Below are 27,001 nucleotides of genomic sequence, written 5' to 3'. Positions count from 1 at the left end.
ATTCCCCCCCGTGGCACTCATCAGCAGCTAACACAGTGTATCTTTCTTTAAAAAATTTGTTAGCTGCAAGTCTGACTCCACTAATTTAAGTCTCAAGATGGCATTTACATTTTGTCTGTTTTGAAAAATTCTGAGCCTAGCATTGGTGCAAGTAATAGGAGCTCAGTAAATATTTTGAGTATTAGAAATAGACATTTTTTGTTTATGGTGGTATGAGCAGAGCCCAGACAGAAAATTGGGGATGAAAATAAAAGGTTGCTACATTTTAATCCTGAATGATGTGATTATCCCTAGAACGGTAAAAGAAAAATGTATAAACGTGATGACTATCTGGCATTATAATATGGTGATGTTACTTCTTTTTTAAAGTTTATTTATTTATTTATTGGCTGCACTGCCCAGCATGTGGGATCTTAGCTCTCTGACTAGGGATTGAACCTGCAGCTTCTGCATTGAAAGCTTGAAGTTTTAACCGCGGAACTACCAGGAAGTCCCTAATATTACTTCTAAGATGATGTTAAACTTCTTTTTCTTGTAAGAATTCAGATCTGCATGGTATTTCATGAACCACTGATTTATCCTATGATATTAGCAGCATTTTTTCTTGGAAAAAATAGTGTGTCTAATTTCAAGTACTTTAAGTGTTATGCAAAAAAATAGTACCTAATTTTAAAATTAAATTCAAGCAAATCTTCTTAATATGACCTATTTGAGGGGACAGCAGAGCCTCACTAAAATCCTATAGATATCACATTGCAGTTACTATCCAATACTGTCTATTCAAATTTTGATGATATCAATAACAAAGTTAGTTGCAAATATAAGTATTTATAATTTATAAATTATATCAAAAATGATACCCAACTGTGGATGTGACTGGTGACAGACGCAAAGTCTATCAGAGAGGCCTGGCGTGCTGCAATTCATGGGGTCGCAGAGAGTCGGACACGACTGAGCGACTGAACTGAACTGAACTGATAATTTATAAAACTTACCTTTCAGACACAGTGTTGAGAATATATTAAAAATCTGGAAAACTAGAATCATAAGTACCTAGACTGTTGTATTGGATTTCATAAATTCACTGAAGCAGCTTGAAATACTGACCATTACCTTGCTATTTTATTACTTTAAGTTATAATATGTCTTTAGAAGCATGGGGGGATAAGTCATAGGCTTTATAACCTGAAGAAATACAAAATAATTTTCCTTTGAAATGCATCTCTCCTACATGTTTGAGGACCAACACTACCCCCTAGTAAAGTCCTCTGCTTAAGGATTTCTATTGACTGCTGCTGTTTATACATTCAAACTTCCAGTGTACCTCGCTGACTCAACCCATGATGCAACATCTATTTCCTATCAGGCCAAAGCTACTGTTTTCACTTAAAGAAGTTCAGTAGGAAGTTAATCATAAGGATATCTTGTCTTCCTCAAATTAGATTTCTGCAATAGCAACCAGCAATCTTAACAGTAAGAACATTCTCATTCCTCTGATGCCAACTAGAAGATAGTCACAAGCACCTTTGTACACCTCACATGCCTGGGCTTTGTAATACCTGCCTCCTTTCTCATCTGCCATCTTAATACAGGTTCTGGATGATTTAGACAGCTCATTCAAATTATTGATCCCTGGAAGTAATAATGGTCTCAAAACCATAAATAGGAATTTGCTTACTCTAACTCAGCCGAATTTTAAGATCAAAATAACTTAGGTCTCCCACATCCAACAAAACTGGGAAGTATGAGCCAGTTGACCTCCCTTACCCCCCAAAAAGCTCCAGCTCTGTTTAGTCTGATCCCTTATATCAACTTCAAAGATAATACCAAGAATGCAATGAGTACTAGGGGAGAAATTAGGCAGAAAGGAAAGAATAAGAAAATGTGACAGTCAAATCTTTAAGGTGATTCCGTGACTTGGTTTGACGCATACCTGAGCAGGCCTTGAACTTTGGGGAAGGGGAAGGGAAGGAAGTCAAGCAGTTTTAGGTAAAACAGCCCCCAATGGACAAATTAGAAAAACCACAGGCTACCAGCTAGGCTCTTCATTCATCTAGACTTTAACATATGTTTTCTAAGTATTTTGAATATCTAAGTTCTTTTCCTAACAAGATGGATAAACAACCACTGTGTGTTGTTTTTAAAGGAGCCCTAGTCTAACATTTTGGGGCTTCCCCGGTGGTGCAGTGGTAAATAATTCACCAGCCCACGCAGGAGACACAAGAGATGTGAGTTCGCTCTCTAGGTCGGGAAGATGCCCTGCAGTAGGAAATGGCAACCCACTCCAGTATTCCTGCCTGGGACATCCCATGGACAGAGGAGCCTGGCAGGCTACAGTCGGACACAACTGACTGACTGAGCACACGCACACACACACACACACACACACACACACAGACTAACATTTCAGGCTAGTCTGTTATCTGGACTGACATCGCTTTTCATACAGCGAATACTTCTGTCATTTAATGTGTAGACCAGATTTTGAGAGAAGAGAGAAAGAAAGAGGCCTCCAGCTACCACAGCAATGAAAAAATCAGTCACCACCAAGAGAGAAACTATTTAAAGGGACAGGGGGATCCAATATCACAATTTTGCTAAAGATTTGCCTTGCTTCTTTAGCACATGGACTCATAAACACATTAATAAAGCATACCAGGTTCCTCTCTCCTTGGGATTTTCCAGGAAAGAATATTGGAGTGGGTTGCCATTTCCTATCCCAGGGGATACTCTGACCCAGGGGTTGAACCTGCATCTGTTGCATCTCCCACGTTGGCAGACAGATTCTTTACCACTGTGCCACCTGAGAAGACTTAAATTCCACAAGGTAAACACAATAAAAATAATACATGTTTTTATATATCTCTTCTTTAGCTAATTGTAGTGAAGCACAGCATAGGTGTATGGGGAGATAATCTGCTATAGAGTGGTTCTCAGACTCACTGAGGGACTGCAGAGAGTCTCAGACACTCCGAAGGATGCAGGTTCAGGAATATGTATATAGACTACACTGGGTCTTCGCTGCAGCTTGCAAGCTCCTCCTGTTGAGGCGCCTGAGGATCAGCTGCAGCACGAGGCTTAGCTGCTCCGCAGCCCGTGGGATCTTAGTTCCCTGACTGAGGATCAAACCTGTGTCCTCAGCATTGGAAGGCTGATTCTCAATCACTGGACCGTCAAGGAAATCCCTCAGGAATATATACTTTTAAAGAACTCTATAGGAGAATGTGATGATGAGCAAGTGTGGCAAACAAAAATAGAGTAAAACAAACAACCAACAACAAAAAACAAACCCTGGTATCAGGATACCAAAGTGTGCATTAATAATAACCAATTACTTCTAAGGTTACAAGGGAATGAATAAAGACTAAGTTTTAATGACAGCCATGCAGAGGCCCAATATCCACGGCTAAGAATCAGTGCACTAAAGGTGAAGAGAGCTTTCACATCTTTGTCCAACTTTGAAAAGCCCTGGCTAAAGCTTAAGTTAATTAATCAAGTTGGCTGAATTAACATCAGGAGAACAATAAGAAGGGCTTTGTGATTTTCCAGTTTATAGATGACAGCTTATTACAACTTTGGTATGCTTATAAAGATTAGAAACAGATGGTCCAATGTAAACCAAGCAGGCTGTCATATAATGTAAAAACCTGGAACTTGCAGTCAGAAGACCTGGGCTTGAGTCCCGGTTCTGCAGCTATGTGACCTCACGCAAGTCACCTAACCTGAGACCCAAATTTCTTAACAATAAACGAAAATCCCACGAGATAGCATATGTAAAAGGTACTTTATAAATTGTAAAGCGTTTTTCAAACGTTGGTTATCAATGTCATAAATGATCAGAATGCAAACATTTATCATATAGTCTCTGCAGTCCAAGAAAATGAGACAGAGACTGTTATCAACAACAGGGAGGAGTTGACTGTGTACTTTATGTCCAGAGCAGTTCTACTATTAATGAGTCCACTGTTATTTGTATTCACTAATTTATCCAGTGCTTATATAGTACTAAGTGTCAGGTACAGTCTGAAGCACTTCACAAACAGTTTTTTTAGTTTGCAAGGTAGGTATTTTCTCATTTTACACATAAGGGAACTGAGGCACTGAGTTTAGACACTGCCCAAGTTCATAGAGCCAGTGAGTGAAAGAGCTGGCATTCATACACAGGCAATCTGGCTCCAGAATTCACGGGCTCAATGACTATAAAATGATATTTCACTAGAAGGCAATATCGTTGCACAAACCTCAAAGATGATGTTATGAAGAGCTTGTAGGTCATTATCATAAGAAATAAATTGTGTTGAAAATGATAGGAAACTCCCATCTGGCATTTTCTATATCAGGTCATATTTACATTGCTTAGGAAAATCTCTTTCTAGGATTATTAATCAGTAGTTACAAACTTAAATCACCACTAGATACACAGTTAAAATGGTAAATTTTACATTACATGCATTTTATCACAATTAAAAAATAAAAACCTTAATTTTATTTATTGTGTACAATTTAAAGCATCTCACATATTTTTATCTCAAGCTGTAGAATTTTTATTTCACAAAACTGAATGTATCATTAAGTCCATAGCAAGTAGGCATACACACATTTTACTGCTAAAGTGATACTGGGATGTCCCAGGTGGCTCAGTGGTAAAGAGTCCTCCTGCCAAGTAGGAGTCATGGGTTTGATCCCTTGGTCAGAAAGATCCTCTGAAGAAGGAAACAGCAACCCACTCCAGTATTACCATAAAAATGATGGTGAAGTATTAGTAATATATTGATAAACAAAGCACAGGAAGCAAGCGCTGTGTCAACCGATACCTTTTAAGGTCCGCGAAATCTCCAGGGCCACTGTCTCCTAGGGTTCTGGCCAGGCTGCCTGCCGCAGCTGGGGTTAACTACCAGAGGGAGAAAGGGGTAAACCAGTCACGTGTGCATTTGCTCTGATACCTAAACAGGTCAGGCTCGGCTTAAAGGATCTCAAGACCTCAGCCTAAAAGAGTTAACATTCTTGGCTGCTGTTTTCTACTCCACATTTGCTTGTTTTTTAGGGAATATGTGTTTGTGGGAAAACATATCTATTTATTACAGACAGATGCTCAGATTCTATTTAAAAATAGAATCACACAAGCAGGTGGGAGAGCCAGGAGAAGAGAATGGTTAAATATGTGACATAATCAGCTCATATACTGTGAGCGGAACAAAATGGGAAGGAAGTGGTAATTCTGGAATTTTTTTTCAAAGTTAGTTTAATCTGCACTGTTCAGGGTTTTGCCTGAGTCACAGACTGTTCCTAGCAATTGGTTAGAAGATACGTTTTTTTAAAGTGGACAAATTAAAGAAAAGAGAAGTTAATATATAAATTGTAGACTTTCAGTTACATAGTTTTGAGTTTTGGACATCACCATTCCTTGATGGAAGAATGCATCAAAAAGTTACTCTGCAACTGTTTACTAATTTAACAACCTCAACAGAGACATCTCATTATAAGGCAGCTTTATTTCATGAGGGATTAAATTACTCATAAGGGATTAAATTACCTTGAGGGCAATTTTGTGAGCCTTTTATTTTGGTTTAAAAACAATAATCTGACTCTGGTTTCTTTAACAGAAAATAAACACTTCTAGAAAGTTGAGAATTCCTTAGGAAAGATTATTGCTGTTCTGCTGAGGAATGTGAGAAATCTGGCTGTCACTTAATACATTTTTCTTACATTTGATGATGGAAAAGGTAGTCACCTGTTCCTTCCTTTATCAACTGAGTAAAGTTGGTCATATTATGTGGATTTGGACTTCTAACTTCAGTACAAGTTCACAGCTCTCTAAATTCATAAGAGATGAAGTTGAGAGATGACAGAGTTCGTGAATTCAAGAATTTATTTGGAGCAGCAAAGTCAGCACATACAGATATGACTGAATCAAAGAGACAGAATAGAGATATAGGGGAAAAAACTGGTTTTATTCAGTTGCAAAGAACATAAAAGATAATATTCCCTAGTCTCCTTCCAAATTCCATCAAAGAAAACTAACGTATTCTTGAGGCATTGCTGATACTGCGGACAATTCATTCATCAAGATGCCAGATTAAGAAGGCTCTAACCTATCTCCTGTTCTCAAGAAGTCTCAGCAGTTTTATTCACACTAAAGTAGAAAAGCACCACAGCAATGACCACTTCCAGTCATGTGCTGAAAAATCAAAGAATAACATGATCACTTAGCCCTAGCTCCCTCAATTCTGGGGAGCAATGTATTGGCTGATAAAAAACACTAAAATCATGTTATTTTTCACATAAAATCTTAGAAGAAAAGATATTATCCTCCACCTTACTGTTCTTGGTAATTTTTTTTTTTTTTTGGTACTCTCTCCTATAGATGTGGATTTCCAGGAAGAGGAAATAAATAATGTAACTTGTATTTCACCTGTACTTCCAATGAGAGTATGAACTAATGTTTATTAAAAGCCTACTATATGATAAGCACCAGGCTAAGTGCTTTACACATGTAATCTCAGTTAACCCTGTAACAACTCTATGAAGCATCTACTATTATAACTTCCATTTTAAGATGAGGTGTGTGGGACTGGTAAAAGGTAAATGTTGCTTCAGGAATGACTTGCTTCAGGACAAACATCTAGTAAGCAAACAGCCAACCTTCAAACCCAAAGGACTTGGTTCTGGAGCCTGCCTTTTAATCACTATGACAACTTCATTCTTCTGCTAATACATTTCTATGAGTTTTCTTGGCAGATTATTCACAAATAATTCATAGCTATAAAAACATGTTCTAATTCCCTTCGACTTTCTTCAGGCCAAAAATCAAAGGATGCTTATAAAACAAGCAAACCAAAATAAATCTTAATCCAATAATACTAAAATTACAACATATTTTATACTAAATATGGAATCAGAATGATAAAAATTTACTGAGACTTTGGTAGCCATACAGCCTATCTGCCAACAGGAACATGATGCAAACACACACACACATATGTAGACTTTTTTCTGGCAAATGTGGCTTTCCACAGAGAACAAGCTAAATACATTTGTATCCTGTTCATTACTCTAAGAGCAAAATGCTGCCCGATGATCTAGTTATAAACTAATTCGCTGATCCTTTTTAAAGACTACATTCTTAGAGTTTGAATCCTAATAAAATCTTAGAAGCAAAACACTTGCTCAAATAGATGCTAATCTAGACATGTCAAATGACTACTGCAATTGTAATTTGAAAACAGCAAGAGTTCTGCTTGGCCACTAGTCCTGCAAAGGGGAACATCAAGCAGCAAATAAAAAACAAGTCTCCCAGAAACTGCCATCATTCAACATGCATATTAGGATTAAAAGTTGAAAATATTCCTCATTTATTAGGTGCAAATGTGGAAAACATTCAACAACAAATTAGGCTGATGCTTATGCATACGCAAACTGGTAAGGCATAAAACAGGAGAATGGACTTTGGGGTTAGACATACTGACACTAATCACTGCCCTATCGCCTAGCAGCTGACTGACCTTGGGTTAGACATGGAGCCTGACTCTCAGTTCCTTCCACGTGTCAACAGTGATGATGCCTATTTCATGGGGTTGCCGTGAGCCTTTAAATACTACCTTTATTATAATAAATGTAGTATTTTATTATAATATGTATATATAAGTGTATTATATATACATATTATACATTATTGCATTATATTATTATAAAAAGATCCACCCAATCCCTGACCTATGGTATGGGTTGAAATCCATGATTGCTATTTATCGGCTTGTTTAGTTTTTGGAGTCATTGCAGTACATGTTGACAATCAGAGCCATCCACTGGAGGATATTTACTGGACCAAATTTACATTCAAAGTATCATCACTGTTGGTAATTTCTATCCATATGTTTATCATAATAGAGAAAAGAAACCAAATTATTCGATAAATTACTATATGTGCTAAGTGGCTACGGTTGTGACCGACTCTTTGCAACCCTATGGACTGCAGCCCACCAGCCTCTTCTGTCCATGGGATTCTCGAGGCAAAAATAATGGAGTGCGTGGCCAAGCTCTGCACCTGGGGATCTTCCCAACCCAGGGATCAAACTCGCATGTCCTGCAGCTCCTTCACTGCAGGTGGATTCTTTACCACTGAGCCATTGGTGAAGCCCCTAAGTTACTATAGGCTGTGTTATTTCTATTTACAGGCTGGAGAAATTAAGAGTAATGTGACCTCAGTTATTCAGCCATATTCTGGAGAGTACTGAAGTTTCAGGAATGTTTCTTCTAAAGATACAGGTTACCAAGAACTGCAACATCCTCTCTGCTATCATTAGTGTTTCTGTCAGAATAATCCTAGGGACTTAACATAAGGCCAGTTTATTTCTTCTTCACACTGCACATCTGTTATTTGTTGGCAGTGGAGGCCTTTTCTAAGAGTAGTCTGGGATCCAGGCTGAGAGAGCAGCAAACCAAAATTTCAAACATTATCAATCATGGAGCCACAAGAGAGGTCTAGAGGATGTCGCACTGGACACAGTCATATGCTCAGATATTCCTCACTCACTCATAACTCTTTGGCCTCACCCTGCACAAGAGCATCAGACGTGCATCTCTACTTTATAACAGGAAGGCAGAAACCTGGAACATTTTGGTGAACAGTATTAATGACCACTCCAATCAGGAAGCAGAATTCTAGGAGTTGCAGAGCGCACATTTAGCAATACCACATTGCTCCCTTTTCATCTCCCTGCAAAACACAGGCGGCTCCACACTGCAATGGGTAAATACCCAAATGACATCTAGTACCCAAAGAAATGCTTGCACATCTACAGGTATATCCTCCGCAGAGAAGACAACAGATTGTTGAAATATATAGCCAAAAAAATCCGCCCACATCATGGACGAAAAAGCCAAATTTTACCACAAGAGCCTCCCAGCACCAGGAATGCATTACTTACATTTTCTTGGCAGTATAAAGAACTAGAAAAGTGTGATCCAAGCAGGCATTGGTTGGAGTACATTATTTATGTCCAGTAATAACTTATAAGGTAGATGATCAACTAAAACATGCTATAAATATTACATTTAAATTATACATCAGTTTTATCAGCAATATCTATAAATTATGTATAGTGTTGAATAACAAGTATGACTTTAAAGCTTTGTTCAGAAAAACTCTCATTTCTGGGTTAGACATGTGAGCCTATGGCAGTCGGCATCATCTCCAGGAAAACCAAAGTGAAAGACTAACACAGGAAGTAGGAGAAAGCGGTCCTGAAACAGTGAGCCATGACCACAGCTACATCACTGCACTAGCAGAGATAAACCAAGGACTTCTCAGGTGACTCAGGGGTAAAGAATCCACCAGCCAACGCAGGAGAAGTAGGAGATGCAGGTTCGATCCCTAAGTCAAGAAGATCTCCTGGAGGAAGAAATGGCAACCCACTCCAATATTCTTGCTTGGAAAATCCCACGGACAGAGGAGCCTGGAGGGCCATAGTCCATGGGGTCGCAAAGAGTCGGACACGACTGAGTGACTAAGCATGCACACAGAAATAAACCAATGAAACTCTGATGTCTCAAGTTGAGAAAACTTAGTCAGTGCTTCTCTCTCTCTCTCTGTCTCCCTCTGAGATGCACATCAGATTCATCTGAGGGACTTGGCCTTAATCCAAGAGCTTCTAATTTAAGCGATCTGGTAGAATACAGTGCTGGCACTGCTGTGTTTTGACTGTTGTTATTTTTGTTGTTGTTATCACTTTATAAAGCCTTCTAATGCAAAGCCAGGCTTAAGAAATGCTAAACTAAGTCATGTAGTCTATTTAGCAAAAGAATAAACTTGCAAATAATGGGTTCTGCAGACATGGACCTACTAAATATAAAAGAAAAAACATTTGTGTTAATTGGGGAAAGAACTGTACTCCATGCATTAACTCTAGCACATGTCACGTCTATTTTCTCCGAGTAATTACCAGAGTGACATGTATTCTGAATATATACCATAAGGGAATCAATGTGTTTTTAAAAAGGGGAAGGGAATTTCACCTATCTTTAGATTACTGATTTTCTAGTAAATGAAAAAATAAAATGTATGAGTAAAGTAACATAAGTTACAAATACAAAATCTAAATATGGCCTTCAACTTTTTTCTAAAATATATCCCAGTATATCGATGAGTAATTTTATTTAATGGGGAAAAGTTTATCAACTGTACATTCATATACATATTCATTCACAGTGACAGAGCTCTGTTGTGCTTTCAACAATGAAATTAATGTCAGTGGTCCCATAAAAATATCAACTTTTTAGTGACTATCAAAAAAAGCAAAAACCTAGACAAACATGAAGTAAAGGAGAATAGTTAACATTTTCAGAATCTAAAATGAAAAAAATATTTTATTTTCTCATAAATGCATATAATGTCTTTCTAGAAGAGCTTATTTCTCTCCCACCATAAAACACACACAAAATAGATACAATCCACAGTCAGTGAAAACTCTGAGATAGTATTTAATCACTTGTTAAACTAAGCTTATATAAATAAGGAGAAATTAATGTTGAAATAATATATGAAGTAAGATGTAGTTGGTTTGAGCAATGAGAGCTATATGTTTATCATCGTTTGTCTGCTTTTAGAAAAGGAGCTGAGATGGTAAGTGTAATGCGCAACCGTTCTCCATGTCTTCTACAAAAATCCTGAAGATGATCTATATTGTCTAATACATGTTATTTTCATGTAACTGATATTTTTATGGGGGCATGAGTGTGAATTTAGTATCTGGATCAATGTAGTACAGTACAGAGACAGTATCTGGGGAGGAAGGAGCCCCAGTGAAGAGAGGACATAATGCACTAAATTCCTGGAAAGTCTAGGCAACTGAAGTGCAGGTTGGAGTCAGTACCATCTCCATCTCCAAGGGACAGGGATATCTCAGTCACCCCTGGGAATTATGTAGTTTGATGTTATTCATTTTCAAATGATTTCTTATATGGATGACTTTTGACCATTTTCCTATCATGGCTGTCAGCATTTCCTGAGCTGACCTCTTCCCTTTCTGCTCCCTGATTTTTCATGGGAATAAAGAGGTGTCAGTCATCTGTGAGTCTCCTTCCTGGCAAGTGGAGACCCTTAGGTGCCAGGAGTAGGGGATCTGAGCACGTCAGGACAGCCGAGCATGTGCCAACTGAGGTGAAGGGAAACTAAAATTTCAGTCCTGAAAGAAGACACCCACAGGAGAAGGCATTTTCATTTTATCAGCTCCAAGAAAGGACGGGAAGAAGAAGATACAAACAAGAAGAGAGTAAGAGACAGGAGCCTCTAGGTAGGTCCTGTGACTCACAGCAGAGGCAGGAGCCTTCCCAGAGCCCATGGGTGCCCAGGGAGCTCTTCACCCAGGCAGCAGCCAACTGCGGGGGAAGTGGACAGAAGACATGGAACAGATGCTTTATTTTTTCTGTTCTCATTCTTGCTTTTAGGAACCTGTTTAATTTAAGCACCCTAAATTCCTGGTATTTGCAAAATTTTCTAAGTTTGCTTTAATGTTTTCAGACCTTATTATGGGTTCTTATTCTTGAGTTTAGTTTTGTTTTGCAGCAGATTTTTTCCTGTCCCAGGGACCAACGGTATGCTCACTGGAATCAGACTACTTAAATTTATCCTGACAGAACTCAAATCCTGAGAGTAACACTAGTTCAGACAAATAAAAATACACATTGATTTTTTAAAATTTATTTATTTTTTAATGAAGGTTAACCGCTTTACAGAATTTTGTGGTTTTCTGTCTATACTTTGATTTTTTACGTATGTTTAAACATAATTTTTTAAGAATGCTCTGCTCTTTATCACACCTGTAAAACATTGGGGACTCTAAGGTCTGCTCCATGAGAGGCTGGAAGGTTTCTGTGTCCTTTAGAAGAGGGGAGGGCACAGAGGGAGAACTTTCCCCTTTGTCTCCTGAGGGCGTCAGCAGAAGCGCCCAGGCAACAGCTGAGCAGAGAGGTGCCTCATACTAACATGACCGGCTCACAGCCAGCAAAAGAGGAATGTATGTGATGTTACTCCATACAAATATTTCTACTGCATCAGCCTTCCCTACCCACTGCTTTCAAGCTGAATGGAACAAAGATACAGTATGGTCAGAGATTCAGTAAAGTCTATCGGCAAGTACCTCAAATTTCCACAGATTTACTTATACTGTGGACTAAATGGCATGTCTTAAATGTACATACATTGATATGTATATCTGAATATCTATATACTTCTCACTCTACAATAGGAACCATTCAAATTGAGTCAAAGGCATTCACACTTTTGACATCTACTTTTTAATCAGATTTCTAATGAAAGCATAGTTTGCAGATGAAAGGGTTCAGTATTAGAATACAAATATTGATAACTGAATTAATTTATAACAACTAAACCAAACCCATGAAAATAGGTTCAATTCACTTTACTCTCATCAACTTGAGAATTCAGTCTATTCATTAATTGTAGACTGTGATTTAAAAAGTTTAAAAAGAATAAAAAAATACTGAAGGAGTTAGTATAATGAAATATTCTGTTTGAAATTTGAAAAAATCTGGTTGCATTCCATAATTAATCTTTCCTGTGAGCTAGGGCTATAATTTAAGAGTTTTCCCAAGAGAACTGAAAAATTATTGAATGATAATCTTAAAACTGTTTCAAAAGGCAATTATGGAGGGTGCTCTGTGGATTTATACTATATAGCCATTAGAAAAATAAAATTTAAAACTACCTCGTGGCTATTTTTATATCCATACTTTCTTTGAAAAGGCTGTTTTAAAAATACCAATATTTGAGTTTAAACAAATAGTACATACTATTTTGTTCATATAAACATAAAAGTAAAAAACTATATATCTTTTAGGATATGAGAGAAAATAGTCATCATTAAAAACAAGTAGAAGAAGAACAAAGTTTTGACATTACTGTACCTACCTTTAATGTGATACTATAATGTCCAACAAATGCCGCATCTATCCATGATCTCGAACGGGGATCACCCAGGAATTCTATGTGATATTGCTCAACATTTCCATCCAGGTCATAGGTCACATACTTCCCTTTAAAAGGGTCAGGGCAAAGTATCCCTGGCCAACTTTCAAAAGAAAATATTTTTAATTATTTTCATGTTTTAAAAAAGGCAGACATTAATACATCTATCACAATCATCTGTCAAACTTCCTCCTCTGAATTTTAGTAACTTTTTTACAAATTTTAAACATATTCATACTTTAGTCTTTAAGTAGAATATTCAATTGATACAAGTAATCAGTTGTATCTCTGTAAATATAGAAAGTTTTGAAACAGTCACATACTGAAGATACTCATAAGATGTGAGAAGAAAGAATCATGAGAGAAAAGAATGATTTCCAGGGTCTATAAGAGACATTTAGGCACTGCTAACAGGAAAGTTAAGAGAAAAAGAGTCATCCGATTCATGGCAGGCTTGAATCAACTCTCACCGATTGTAATGATTAACTACTAAAATGTTAACCCACTGACTTGGTAGGAGAGAGCTAGTGATCCGTGAGCCAGGATGCCAAAGGGGACTGGTGACTCAGGCTGTGCTGACACTGGACGTTGTAGTGACTTTGGGAAAAGCAGAAACAAAAGCAGCAGTTCTGCTTTTATCCTCCCCACCACAGCAGTTCTCCTCCACCACCTCTGTTCCATTGGCAGTGACCAAATGGTAAACATCCTCAATACTGCAAATACTAGAGTGGGCAGCCATTCCCTCCTCCAGGGGATCTTCCCAACCCAGGGATCAAACCAAGGTCTCCCACATTGCAGGTGGATCCTTTACCGTCTGAGCCACCAGGGAAGACTGTGAATAACATTTATCCTTCACCAAAAACAAATCTTTAGGGGTGTGTTCTTTCATGACACAACCTCCAGAAATTCCTTGATAGGTTTCAGTTTCCCACTTGGCAAAAACAGCATATACACCCACTAAGTTTCAGCCTTTTTACCCACCACAGAAGACTCCGACCTACTGCTCAGAAAACAAAGAAGGAAGATCAGGAAGCTGTGATTAAGGAATGCATGTGTGAGCTCAGTCACTTCAGCTGTGTCTGATTCTTTGTGACCCCACGGACTGTAGCTCGCCAGGCTCCTCTGTCCATGGAATTCTCTAGGCAAGAACATTGGAATGTGTAGCCCTTCCCCTTCAAGGTCCCAACCCAGGGATTGAACCCACGTCTCCTGTGGCTCCTGAATTGCAGGCGGATTCTTCACTGCTGAGCCACTGGGGAAGCCCGTGACTAAGGGATGCACAGTAGCGATCTGACTAAATTTTACAGATCAAGATTCAAAACATGCACGGCCAACACACCCAGGCATACAAAAATCTGTACAGTTATCAAGTTCTACTTCAGTCTGCAGTACTGCAGAGCGAGAAAGGCAGTGAAGTTCAAGTTAGAAGGTCCAGTTTCTTGTTCTGCCTTCTACCAGACACGAGGCCTCGAGCAGGTAACTAGGCCTTACTGTCACTCTGGGTCCTCACTGTGCTGTTTCAAAGTTCAAAGGAACATACACTTTACACATTTTGGGGCTTTGGCAAATTAAAATATTATAAAGTGCCATCATTATGGACTGAATTATGTCATCCTACCAACCCAAATGGCAACCCACTCCAGTATTCTTGCCTGTAAAATCCCACTGACGAAGGAGCCTGGTGGGCTACAGTCCACAGGGTCACAAAGAGTCGGACACGACTGAGCGACCTGACTTTCACTTTCACCAACCCAAGTTCATATGTCAAAGTCCTGACTCCCAGTATCTCAGAATGTAACTCTATTTAGAGATAGGGTCTAGTAACCAAGTTAAAAGGCAGGCCCCAATACAACATGACTAGTTTCCTTGTAAAAAAAGAAGGTTAGGATCTAGACACACACAGAGGAAAGACCACAAGAAGATAAAAAGAGAGACTCACCCACAAGCCAAGAGAAGCCTCAGAAGAAATCAACCCTGCTGACACTCTGACCTCAGAGTTTTAGCCCCTGGAATTGTGAGAAAATAAGGGCTAGAAAATGTAAGGGGCTCCCTAGATAGCTCAAGTGGTAAAGAATCTTCTGCCTGCAATGCAGGAGATGGGGGTTCGATCACCAGGTTGGGAAGATCCCTTGGAGAAGGAAATGGCAACCCACTCCAGTATTCTTGCCTGGGAAATCCCATGGACAGAGGAGCCTAGCAGGCTACAGCCGACAGGGTTGCAGCGAGTCGGACACGACTGAGAACGCATGGACATGACAGAGAATGAAAAACTGAGTTCAACAACCTGACATCCAGGGAAGTCTCACACTTGGGAAGAAGTGGACATGACAATGGAAAGTCAAGTGAGAGTTCAGAATTTAAGTGAGGAGGGCCACGTGGTTCTCACCAGGCTCACATCACAGCCTCTTACTGGTATTTGGCAACTCATACTGGACTGGACTTAGGAGTTAAACTTGAGTTCAATTTATATTTTAAACCTATTTTGGAAATCTACATTTGTGAAGGAATCCACTCAAAAGAAGACGTCAACAGGTAGATAAATGACTAAGAATGAGTGGCAGCTGCAATGGAGACACTCAACTTACCAGAAATCAAGGAACAAGTGGGTCCTTCAACATGATCAATAACTATTTTAAAAGCAACCCAACTGTCATTGTTACATTCTATTTGTTTAAACTCTTTATAAAACATAAGGGGTTCATGTTTAATATTAGGCAATTTGCACCTCACTGAAATTTTAAAAAGGATTACTATCAACCCAATACCAAATTATAAGCAGTACCTACTCCATTCAGTTTAAAACAGTCTCAGAAAATGGATTTGTGATATTTAACACATGAAAGAAGTATCTGGCAGTTTTTATGTGTTAGATGAGCTGCTACTTTTCTGACACAAATTCTGATACTATTTTTTAAGTGAAACCTATTGGGCCCAAGAGTATTCAGTTTAATTACTCCATAAAATATAAAGAGATGACTCCTAAAAAGAATTAGAGGCCAACAGAAAAGCTTCTGTTCATTATTTGAAATATATTACAGAAAATACTGCATACTGATTTGAAGATGAATTATGAAAAGTATTATCAAATGTCCAAATAACTTGGGCACTTTCAGGTGATGCAAAGAAATTATCTGACTCCAAGTTCGCATATCTCAGCTAAAACAGAATGTACCGAACGGCAGGGAAAGCTGAGCAGAGGCAATAGATGTAGAAAACATGATTACTTCTCTCCAGCTGCTACATCCATCATCTGCTCTGATTTGCTGTAACTGAAGAAAGAAGTTGATGTCCAGTTTCACCCTCACTCTGACCTCAATCTGAGTTCCAAAACTGTCCATGTTGATAGTGCACTGTGCATTTCTGCTTCCTGACTTTTCATGTTCATACTGAGAAGAAATTCTGAAGTGCTGTGTGGGGGCTGAAAGGTGGACAGGGAAAGTAAGAGTTGACAACCCAAGGGAAGGATATCAGAATTACAAGGAAAAATGTACCTTCAATCTCAGAGCCTGTGGGCGGTGGAAGGTAAAATGTACAAACACAGCAAGATCAAACAGACATCAGGTATTGAAATCCATTTGCAGGAGGAAATGGGAAACTTAGGCAGCACAAGAAATTTCAAAGGAACAGAAAATATATCACAAGGAAACTGATGTTTTATACTTTTCTTATCCAGTGGAAATGATCTAAGATAGCCACTGACTTCAACAGAAGTTGAAGTTTAAGCATGATATCGGCTGCCATATATTTATAACCAATGAGAAGAAACAAATAAATTTTTCAAACCGTAGTCTGGGTGTTTAAGGAGATAGCAGATTTTACTTGAGCTTCATCCTTAATCTATAGGAAACAAAATGGATGAGTTGGAATCATCACTAACTTACTGTTACATTTGCCAAGAAATCTCTTTGCTGTACCTAACAGCAGGGACCACCGGGAAAAGGAAACGTCTCATCCCTACACATGCACACACACACAAAAGTATGTAAGTATGCAAATAAGAAGTAATCAAATAATGTTTTATAATACTATTAATAAAAAGATGTAGTAGAGGTCTCATTTATGAATGTATACATGTGTGCGTGCTAAGTTGCTTCAGTCGTGTCAGACTCTGCGGACTGTAGCCCACCTGGCTTCTCTGTCCATGGGATTCTCCAGGCAAGAACACTGGAGTGGGCTGCTGTGCCCTCCTCCAGGGGATCTTCCCCACCCAGGGATCAAACTCAGGTTTCTTACATCTCCTGCACTGGCAGGCAGGTTCTTTATCACTAGCGCCACCTGGGAAGCCCTAAATATATACACTATATCTAAAAAGTAACACTGGATTGGCTTGCTAACTTAAAGACAGAGTTGAACTGTTTAGTCCATAGTATTTAGAATGCAAATATATTTTCTTTAATTTTCATATTTATGAGAAATCTTTGCAAAACGTCTGTGTAAAATGTCTAGCTTCTGCTTGACATTGTATTTTCCTATACTGAGATATGAAGTTCTTTTTTACCTTTAATTTCTTTGCTCTTTCTAAGACTTCTTAAACATTATAGCTTTCTCTTCCTAGCAATGAAGACAGCCCCATCCTCAATCTCAAATGGGCATAACTCAGAGGCAAGAGACTGCATAAGTATTTTTATAAGTGTGTATTATTTTATGATGTGGCGACAAATATGACTATTACAATTTGATTTTTCATGGAGCTTGACCACAGACAAAGAAAGTGATATTCTCTTAACTATTATTTGCTTTTATTATACAGTGATTAAGCAGGCATTTCTTGATTCTTTATCAATTTCTCTTTAGCTTTTTTAGCTTTATAGGAGAGTGTGAACTCTTCTGAGAAAGAGTAACTCCAAGATGTTAAGATTGAGTTTTGAGCCTTCAGTTAGAGGTAAGGGCAAAGGCTAATAATTAACACACGTAATGCTACACTGCCAAGTGTCTCTGTAGCCAGTAGACTGTCTTCCCATTTGAAATTGCAGTATCTATATTTCTTAATTAAGAACTGATGTTTGGCTGCTTTTAGTAGGTTAATTCAGTTTTATATTCTACTATGCAATTTATCCTGTTATCATCTTTCTATGTATTTGTGGTACTGAGTAAGCAATAAAGCAATAGATTTGAGTTTCTTAGTCTGTACTTTAAGTCTGTGTTTATTCGTAGTTAGTTTTTAAAGAAGAATTTATGTGACTACATAGCAAAATGTATTTTACTGTTTCCAGTAAGCAAGAAGGTGGGTACAACTGTATTTTGCAGCATTTTGATGGTCTTCATCACAGATTAGAGGTAATTTAGGGACTGGAGTAAAACATGCTTCATTCATATTTCAAACTCTAACCCTCAGTTATAAGCACAAAACTGCAAAAGAAATTCCTAATCAAATTTCTAATGTAATATTTCAGATATAGTGACAAGATTCAAATCCGTTTCTTGAATTAGAATCACTGAACCTTCAGAATTTCCATTAGTAAATATGAATACTCAGCTTTCAAAATGTTAGAGATATGAAAATAGCATGGGGCTACACATACATTCATAAGTAACTTCAAAAGTAAGTGCTCATATTCACACCCTCAAAAACATCTGTTCTTACCTAACTGTCTAGTTCCTCTTCAAGCTCATCCTATTATTACATGGGATTCCCTTGTGACTTAGTGGTAAAAAAAACTTGCCCTGCCAATGCAAGAGATGCAGATTCAATCTCTGGGTCAGGCAGATCCCCTGGAGAATGAAATGGCAACCCACTCCAGTATTGTTGCCTGGAAAATCCCATGGACATAGGACCCTGGTGGCTACAGTCCATGGGGTCACAAAGAGTTGGACATGACTTAGCAACTAAACAATAACAACAATTATATATGTATAGATTATATATATATATCAATTAATATATGTGCATATCAATGAACATATATGTATTTTTAAACAATATATCACATTTGATCCCTAGAAAAACTCTCAGTAACAAAAGGTACATATTTGAGAGATTTCCACATCTGGAAAGATATTAAGTATATTGGTTTGCTAAGGCTGCCATAGAAAAATATCACAGACTAGGTGGCTTATAAACAGAAATTTATTCTCACACAGTTTTAAAGGCTAGAAGTCCAGGATCAAGGTATCAGCCAGGCTGGTTTCTCTGGAGGCCTCTCCCTCGATTGCAGATGGCTGTCTTCACATGGGCTGGCCTCTGTGCCCACATGTCCCTGGTTGTCTGTCTGTGTGCTCAAATGTTCTCTTCTTAGAGAAACAGCAGTCCGATTGGATGAGGCCTATTTTAACTTAACCACTTCTTTAAAGACTCTCATTCCAAATACTGTCTCATTCTGAGGTTAGAGATTCAACATACGACCTTTGGGGGGAGCCACACTTCAGCCCGTAACAGGAGGTGCAGAGCAGGAGCACGTGTCTAGGTGCCTGAAGGCCCCTCGTGTGAGTCCTGTGTTGTGTGTTAGATGAGCCCATCACAGTCTCCCTAGGAAAGCAAACACCTAATATTTTTCATGGTGAATAGCCGAATATAAATGAAAACAAGGTGATGGGAGAAAAGGAAGATTTGAAAAGAGAAGGGGCAAAACTCTTAAAAGAAATTTTAAATTTTTCAATAAAGACTGAACTAGCAGAACACAAGAACTGGTAACTATTTCAGAAAAATAAAATATAGAGAGGGAAAATACTTAAATTTTAAAGATGAAAACTCTTGAAGAAAAAGTAATACGAAAGCTAACCAGAGAAGATTCACCATCAGTACTACAGGAATCCAAAAATACAATCAAAGCAATGCAACAGAATAAACTGATTATAATTTAAGAAAAACGTAATTGAGATGAAAAGACTTGAAACTGTATACTGAAAATGCACATTGCTTACTAGAGAAATCAACCCAGAATGGGAAACACTGAGCTATAAAATGGTAAATGTACAAAAATCAAAAGAAAAAAGATCTTGTAAGCATCTAGGCAATAACTAAAGAATGTAAATTTTTTTCAAGATAGGCCACACTGGGCCATAAAACAAGATTCATTGAAACAGACTACAAGGATTTAAATTAGAACTCAATCATAAAATATTTTTTAAATCCTATATTTGGCAATTTTAAAACACAATTCTAATAACTCATTTCAAAGAAAAACATCACAAACTGAATAGTAATAAAACAAAACATATTAAAATTTGTGGAATATAGCTAAAGCAGTGCTTAAAGAGAACTTTATAGCTTTAATTACCCATATCTGGAAGAAAAAAGATATGAATCAGTTATCTAAGTCTCCAGTTTAAGAAACTAGACAAAGAAGAATTAAACCCAAACAAGTCAGGGAAAGAATAACAATGAGATCAGAAAACAATAAATAAGTTAGACAACAAGAGAGAAGCTGATTGTTTGAAAAGTTTTGAAAGTTAATAAACTTAGCAAGACTATACCTCAAAAGTTTATTGGAAAACACCAACAAAAATCTTACCTTGGCCAATTCTTTAATTTTACCAAAACCAGGCTTCCAAGAGGGAGCTGTGAATAGACGATCTTATATCCACTTTGATGAAGCTGAGCCTCTTCGGAAAAGTCTTCTTCAGAAACAGAGCACTGATTGTGCTTTGGGTCAGTGTTCATGAAGCAGTACCACGGTTCATTGGGATTGACTTTGGCTTTACCCTCATTTGATAACAGTCTCCATTTCAAACAACTCTCATTCTCACATTGAACCCACACTTTGTTTATATACATGTTGTTTTCCACTGAGGAATCCATTGCCATATTACAATATTCTATTTCTTACTATCAAATTTTCCTTTTTCCGTAAGTGCATTTAACCTAGAAAATAAGAGGAAAATAACAGAATAAAGATTTTAGGGGGTAAGGAAAGAAAGCTCACGCCAAAACCCGAGAAGTAGCCCTTTTATGCCTTGTTTGCTCACCTCTTCTCTGCAAACGGTGAACATGTTGTGTTTCCACCCACCCAGACACAAAGGAAGGAAACAGAAGCCTCAGTCATTCTGGTCATAAAATGCTCCCAAATGAAAAATAAGGAAAGTGTGATGGAGCAGGAAAGGGGTACAGGTTAACTATAATATCTATTCTACTACTACTCAGTATACATCTGATATCCAGTACTTTTGCCATTGTTGTTATTGTTGTTGTTTAGCCGCTAAGTCGTGTCTGACTCTTTGGAACCCCATGGACTGTAGCCCACCATGCTCCTCTGCCCATGGGATTTCCTGGGCAAGAATACTAGAGTGGGTTGCTATTTCCTTTTCCAGGGGATCTTCCTGACCTAGGGATTGAACCCACATCTCTTGCATCGCAGGCAGATTCTTTACTGCTAAGCCACCATAAGAAGAAGTAAATCTTACTCAGCGCTGACTCTGGGCCAGATACTATTCAATGCACACCACTTACATAGCCTTCCCAACAACCTCAGTGTGACCATTTTCTAGAGAGAAAATGAAAGCTAAGAAAAGTCAAGTAATTTGTTTAAGGTCCCAGAGCGAATACATGATACAGCTGGGATTTAAATTCAGGCAGTTCCCTAATTCTGTGACCTTATCCACTAGGTAGTGTTGCCTCTTGGGTATATGGTGTATACAGTGTAGACCTGATCCCTTTCTTTTTCTAATTCTGAAGAAAACCAAGTAGCAAAATATTTCACCACATGAAAATGTGAAATTTTTTAAAAATTAAAGTAATATGTTGCTTATGTAGTTTTGCCTTTTATCATTAATTCAAATGATTTTATTCACTATTAATTCAAGACATTAGAATTATATAACTCTCTTAACTGCCAGCTTTAATAATAAGTTATGGCCACAGGACTGGAAAAGGTCAGTTTTCATTCCAATCCCAAAGAAAGGCAATGCTAAAGAATGCTCAAACTACCGCACAATTGCACTCATCTCACACGCTAGTAAAGTAATGCTCAAAATTCTTCAAGCCAGGCTTCAGCAATATGTGAACCGTGAAATTCCAGATGTTCAACCTGGTTTTAGAAAAAGCAGAGGAACCAGAGATCAAATTGCCAACATCCGCTGGATCATTGAAAAAGCAAGAGGGTTCCAGAAAAACATCTATTTCTGCTTCATTGACTATGCCAAAGCCTTTGACTCTGTGAATCACAACAAACTGTGGAAAATTCTGAAAGAGATGGGAATACCAGACCACTTGACCTGCCTCTTGAGAAACCTGTATGCAGGTCAGGAAGCAACAGTTAGAACTGGACATGGAACAACAGACTGGTTCCAAATAGGAAAAGGAGTACGTCAAGGCTGTATATTGTCACCCTGCTTATTTAACTTCTATGCAGAGTACATCATGAGAAATGCTGGGCTGGAGGAAGCACAAGATGGAATCAAGATTGCTGGGAGAAATATCAATAACCTCAGATATGTAGATGACACCACCCTTATGGCAGAAAGTGAAGAAGAACTAAAGAGCCTCTAGATGAAAGTGACAGAGGAGAGTGAAAAGTTGGCTTAAAGCTCAACATTCAGAAAACTAAGATCATGGCATCCAGTCCCATCACTTCATCGCAAATAGATGGGGAAACAGTGGAAACAGGGGCTGACTTTAATTTTTGGGGTTCCAAAATCACTGCAGGTGGTGACTGCAGCCATGAAATTAAATGACGCTTACTCCATGGAAGGAAAGTTATGACCAACCTAGACGGTATATTGAAAAGCAGAGACATTACTTTGTCAACAAAGGTCCATCTAGTCAAGGCTATGGTTTTTCCAGTGGTCATGTATGGATGTGAGAGTTGGACTATAAAGAAAGCTGAGCAGAGAAGAATTGATTCTTTTGAACTGTGGTGTTTGAGAAGACTCTTGAGAGTCCCTTGGACTGCAAGGAGATCCAACCAGTCCACCCTAAAGGAAATGAATCCTGAATATTCATTGGTAGGACTGATGCTGAAACTGAAACTCCAATACTTTGGCCACCTGATGCAAAGAGCTGATTCATTGGAAAAGACCCTGATGCTGGGAAAGATTGAGGGCAGGAGGAGAGGGGGACAACAGAGGATGAGATGGTTGGATGGCATCACTGACTCAATGGACATGGGTTTGGGTGGACTCTGGGCATTGGTGATGGACAGGGAGGCCTGGCGCGCTGCGGTTCATGGGGTGGCAAAGAGTCAGACATGACTGAGCGACTGAACTGAATTGATGTGCATATTAAAGTAATTAATAATTAATACAGGTAAAATATAAGTAAAACTAATTATTAGTAACTTACTTTGAAATACAAACCTATTTTTAGAAAAAGACTTGCATATACTATATTGATAAATTGGTAGAACACCACTGGGGCTCCCTAGGTGGCTCAGTGGTAAAGAATCTGCTGCCAATGCAGGAGACACAAGAGATGCAAGAGATGGAGAATCGATCCTTGGGTTGGGAAGATCCCCTGGAGTAGGAAATGGTAACCCACTCCAGTATTCTTGCTTGGAAAATTCCATGGACAGAGGAGCCTGGCAGGCTACAGTCTATGGAGTTGCAAAGAGTCAGACAGGTCTGAGCGCACACACATAGAACACCACTATCCAAGTATCAGTTCAGTGGTTCAGTCGTGTCAGACTCTTTGCGACCCCATGGACTGCATCATGGCAGGCTTCTCTGTCCATCACCAACTCCCGGAGCTTGCTCAAACTCATATCCATCAAGTCGGTGATGCCATCCAACCATCTCATCCTCATTTTTGTCCATTTCTCCTCCTGCCTTCAATCTTTCCCAGCGTCAGGGTCTTTTCCAATAAGTCAGTTCTTCACATCAGGTGGCCAAAGGATTGGAGTTTCCGCTTCAGTATCAGTATTTCCAATGAATATTCAGGACTCATTTCCTTTAGGATTAACTGGTTTGATCTCTTTGCAGTCCAAGGGACTCTCAAGAGTCTTCTCCAACACCACAGTTCAAAAGCATCAATTCTTCAGTGCTTAGCCTTCTTTATGGTCCAATTCTCAAATACATACATGATTACTGGAAAAACCATAGCTTTGACTAGATGGACCTTTATCAGCAAAGTATGCTGATATGCTTTTTAATATGCCATCTAGGTTGGTCATAGCTTTTCTTTCAAGGAGCAAGCATCTTTTAATTTCATGGCTGCAGTCACCATCTGCAGTGATTTTGGAGCCAAAGAAAATAAAGTCTGTCATTGTTTCATTGTTTCCCCATCTATTTGTCATGAAATGATGGAACCAGATGCCATGATACAGTTTTTTGAATGTTGAGTTTTAAGCCAAATTTTTTCACTCCCCTCTTTCACCTTTAATTAATAGCTGTACTTTATTCTTTCCTTCCTTCTACTTTCTTTGGGCATTCTTTGTTGAGCTTATCTTTCTCTGTTTAAGTTGATGCTTCATTTTAAGTCTTTTTTAAACTTTATTAATTTTATTATATTTTGGTTAATACTCTCAGTATGAGATCTACCCTTTTAATAACTTTATAGTGCATAATAGAGTATTGCTGACTATGGGTAGAATGTTGTATAGCAGATCTCTATCATGTACTCATCTTTCTTACTTAAAACTTTATGCCTGCTAATTTAGAACTCTCTACTTCACCATTTTCCTCACCCGTGGAAATCATTCCACTCTTTGCTTATATGAATTTGATTATTTTAGAAATCACATATAAGTGGAACCACGCAGTATTTGTCTATGACTGGCTTACTTCACTTAGCATAATGTCCCCCCGGTTAATCCATGTTGTTGCACGTTGCAGAACATTCTCCTCATTTAAGGCTGAACAGCATTCCATTGTATGTTTTCTTTATTTGTCCATCGATTAACACTTAGGTTGTTTCCATATCTTGGCTACTGTAAATAGTGCTGCCATAAACATGGGAGTACTAATATGCCTTGGAGACCCTGACCTCAGTTATCCTAGATAGATACCCAGAAGTGGGGTGGCTGAATCACATGGTAGTTCTATTTTGATTTTTTGAGGAGACCTCCACGTTGTTTTCCGTAGCACCAGCAGCATTTTGTATTCCCACCTACAAGCTTCCAGTGTATTCACATCCTCCTCAATCTCTATTATCTTTTGACTTTTTGATAACAGCCATCCTAACAGGTGTGAAGTGATAACTAACTGTGATTTTGATTTGCATTTCCCTGATGATTAGTGATGTGAAGGATCTTTTCATATATCCAATGGCCATATAGCTTCTTTAGAAAAATGGCCCATTTTAAGATTTAAACGTTTTTATTGTGTCGGTTATATGAGTTCCTTATATATTTTGGATATTAATCCCTTTTAAAAATGTTTACAAATATTTTCTCCCATTCTGTAGGCTACCTTTCATTTAACTGTCTCTTTTGCTACAAAGAAACAGTTTAATTCAATGTAGTCCTACTTTATTTTTATTTTTGTTGCCTGTACTTTTGGTGTCAGATCCAAAGAATCATTGATAAAATCAATCTCAAGAAACTTTTCCTCTAAGTTTCCTTCTAGGAGTTTTACAGTTTGGTCTTTCTTACCTTTGTGTTTAATCCAAAAATAAATTTCAAGTTCATTTTTGTGTACAGTTTAAGTTAAGGATCCAATTTCATTCTTTTGCACATGAACACCCAGTCTTCAAGACAATTTAATGAAGGGACTACTTTTCCCCATTCAGTGCCTTTGTGTAAAACTGGCTGACCTCCATATATCTGGGCTTATTTCTGGGCTCTATGCTCTCTCCCACTGATCTGTGTCTGTTTTTAATGCTGATACCACATCCCTTTGATTACTACAATCTTGTAAAATAGTTTGAAACCAGGAAGTAGAATGCCTGCAACTTTTCTCTTCTTGTTCAAGATTGCTTATCTATTTGGAGTTTTACAGTTACATACAAATTTTAGGATTTTTTCTATTTCTGTGAAAATGCCACTGGAATTTTGATAGGGATTGAACTGAATCTGTAGATTACTTTGGGTTGTATTGACATTTTAACAATATAAATTCTTCTAATCTATGAATGTGGGATATTCACTTGTTTTTGCCTTCTATTTCTTTCATCTATGCTTTACAGTTTTCAGTTTATATATCTTTCACCTCTTTGATTAACTTTATTACTAAGCATATTTTGGACACAACTATAAATTAGATTATTTACATTTCTTTTTCAGCTACTTTGTTGTCAGTGTATAGAAATGCAACTCACTTCTGTTGGTTGGTTTTGTATCTTACAACTTTCTTCAGTTCATTTATTAGTTTTAACAATTTATTGGTGGAGTCCTCAGGGTTTTCTATATATGAGATCATGTATTCTACAAACAGAGAACATTTTATTTCTTCCTTTCAGATATGGATTGTTTCTGTTTCTTGCCTAACTGTCCTGGCTAGAAACTCTAGTATCATGTTGAATAGCAGTGGTGTGAGTGGGCACCCTGGTCTTGTTGCTGGTCTTAGATGAAAGGTTTAAGTTTTTCACTAGTGAGCATGATGTTACCTGCGAGTTTGTTACATACGGTCATCATTTTATTGAAATATAATCCTTCTACATCCAATGTGTCAAGAGTTTTCATCATCAAAAGATATTAATTTTTGTCAAATGCTTTCTCTCCATCTATTGAGATGACAATATGATTACCTTTCCCTTCACTGTGCTGTATCATGTTTATTCATTTGAAAGTGTTAAACCATCCATGCATCTTATGAATAAATTCTGCTTGCTCCTGGTGTATGATACTTCTTATGTGCTCCTCAATTGTTTGCTAGTATTTTTAAAATTGAGGATTTTTGCACATATGCTCATCAGGTATACTAGTCTGATGTTCTCTTTTCTAGTGGTGTTCTTTTATGATGTTGGTATCAAGCTAATGCTGGCTTTGTAAAATGTATTTGGAGTTGTTCTCTTCAATTTTTTTAAAGAGATTGAGAAGGAATTCCCACTAATTACTCTTAAATTTTTGATACAACTTACCAATAAAGTTATCTGGTTCTGAACTTTTCTTTCCTGGGAGACTTTTAGATTACTGATTCAATCACCTTACTTGTTACCTTCTCAAATTTGTTTCTTTCTGATTCAGTCTTGGTAGGTTATATGCTTCT

The 27,001-nt window shown here is 38.0% G+C and overlaps 1 protein-coding gene across 7 annotated transcripts in view; it reads right to left on the bottom strand.

The window, feature by feature from the left end:
* Positions 1 to 27,001, bottom strand: part of ZCWPW2 (zinc finger CW-type and PWWP domain containing 2) — a 134,037-nt gene that overhangs the window by 58,836 nt on the left and 48,200 nt on the right. For all 7 annotated transcript variants that reach the window (XM_081526961.1, XM_081526962.1, XM_081526959.1 and 4 more), the window contains 2 exons: positions 20,437 to 20,786; positions 12,929 to 13,088 (listed from right to left, as the gene is read on the bottom strand). In XM_081526961.1, the coding sequence (XP_081383087.1) occupies positions 12,929 to 13,088; positions 20,437 to 20,729 (453 nt within the window). In that variant the 5' untranslated portion in view covers positions 20,730 to 20,786. The remainder of the gene's footprint in view (positions 1 to 12,928; positions 13,089 to 20,436; positions 20,787 to 27,001) is intronic.

The sequence above is a fragment of the Giraffa tippelskirchi genome, chromosome 9 (assembly GCF_054371585.1).
Source record: "Giraffa tippelskirchi isolate mGirTip1 chromosome 9, T2T-mGirTip1v1.2.pri, whole genome shotgun sequence".
Classification (NCBI taxonomy): Eukaryota; Metazoa; Chordata; class Mammalia; order Artiodactyla; family Giraffidae; genus Giraffa; species Giraffa tippelskirchi.
Note: the sequence above shows the minus strand (reverse complement) of the source record. Positions and strands in the feature narration are given on the sequence as shown.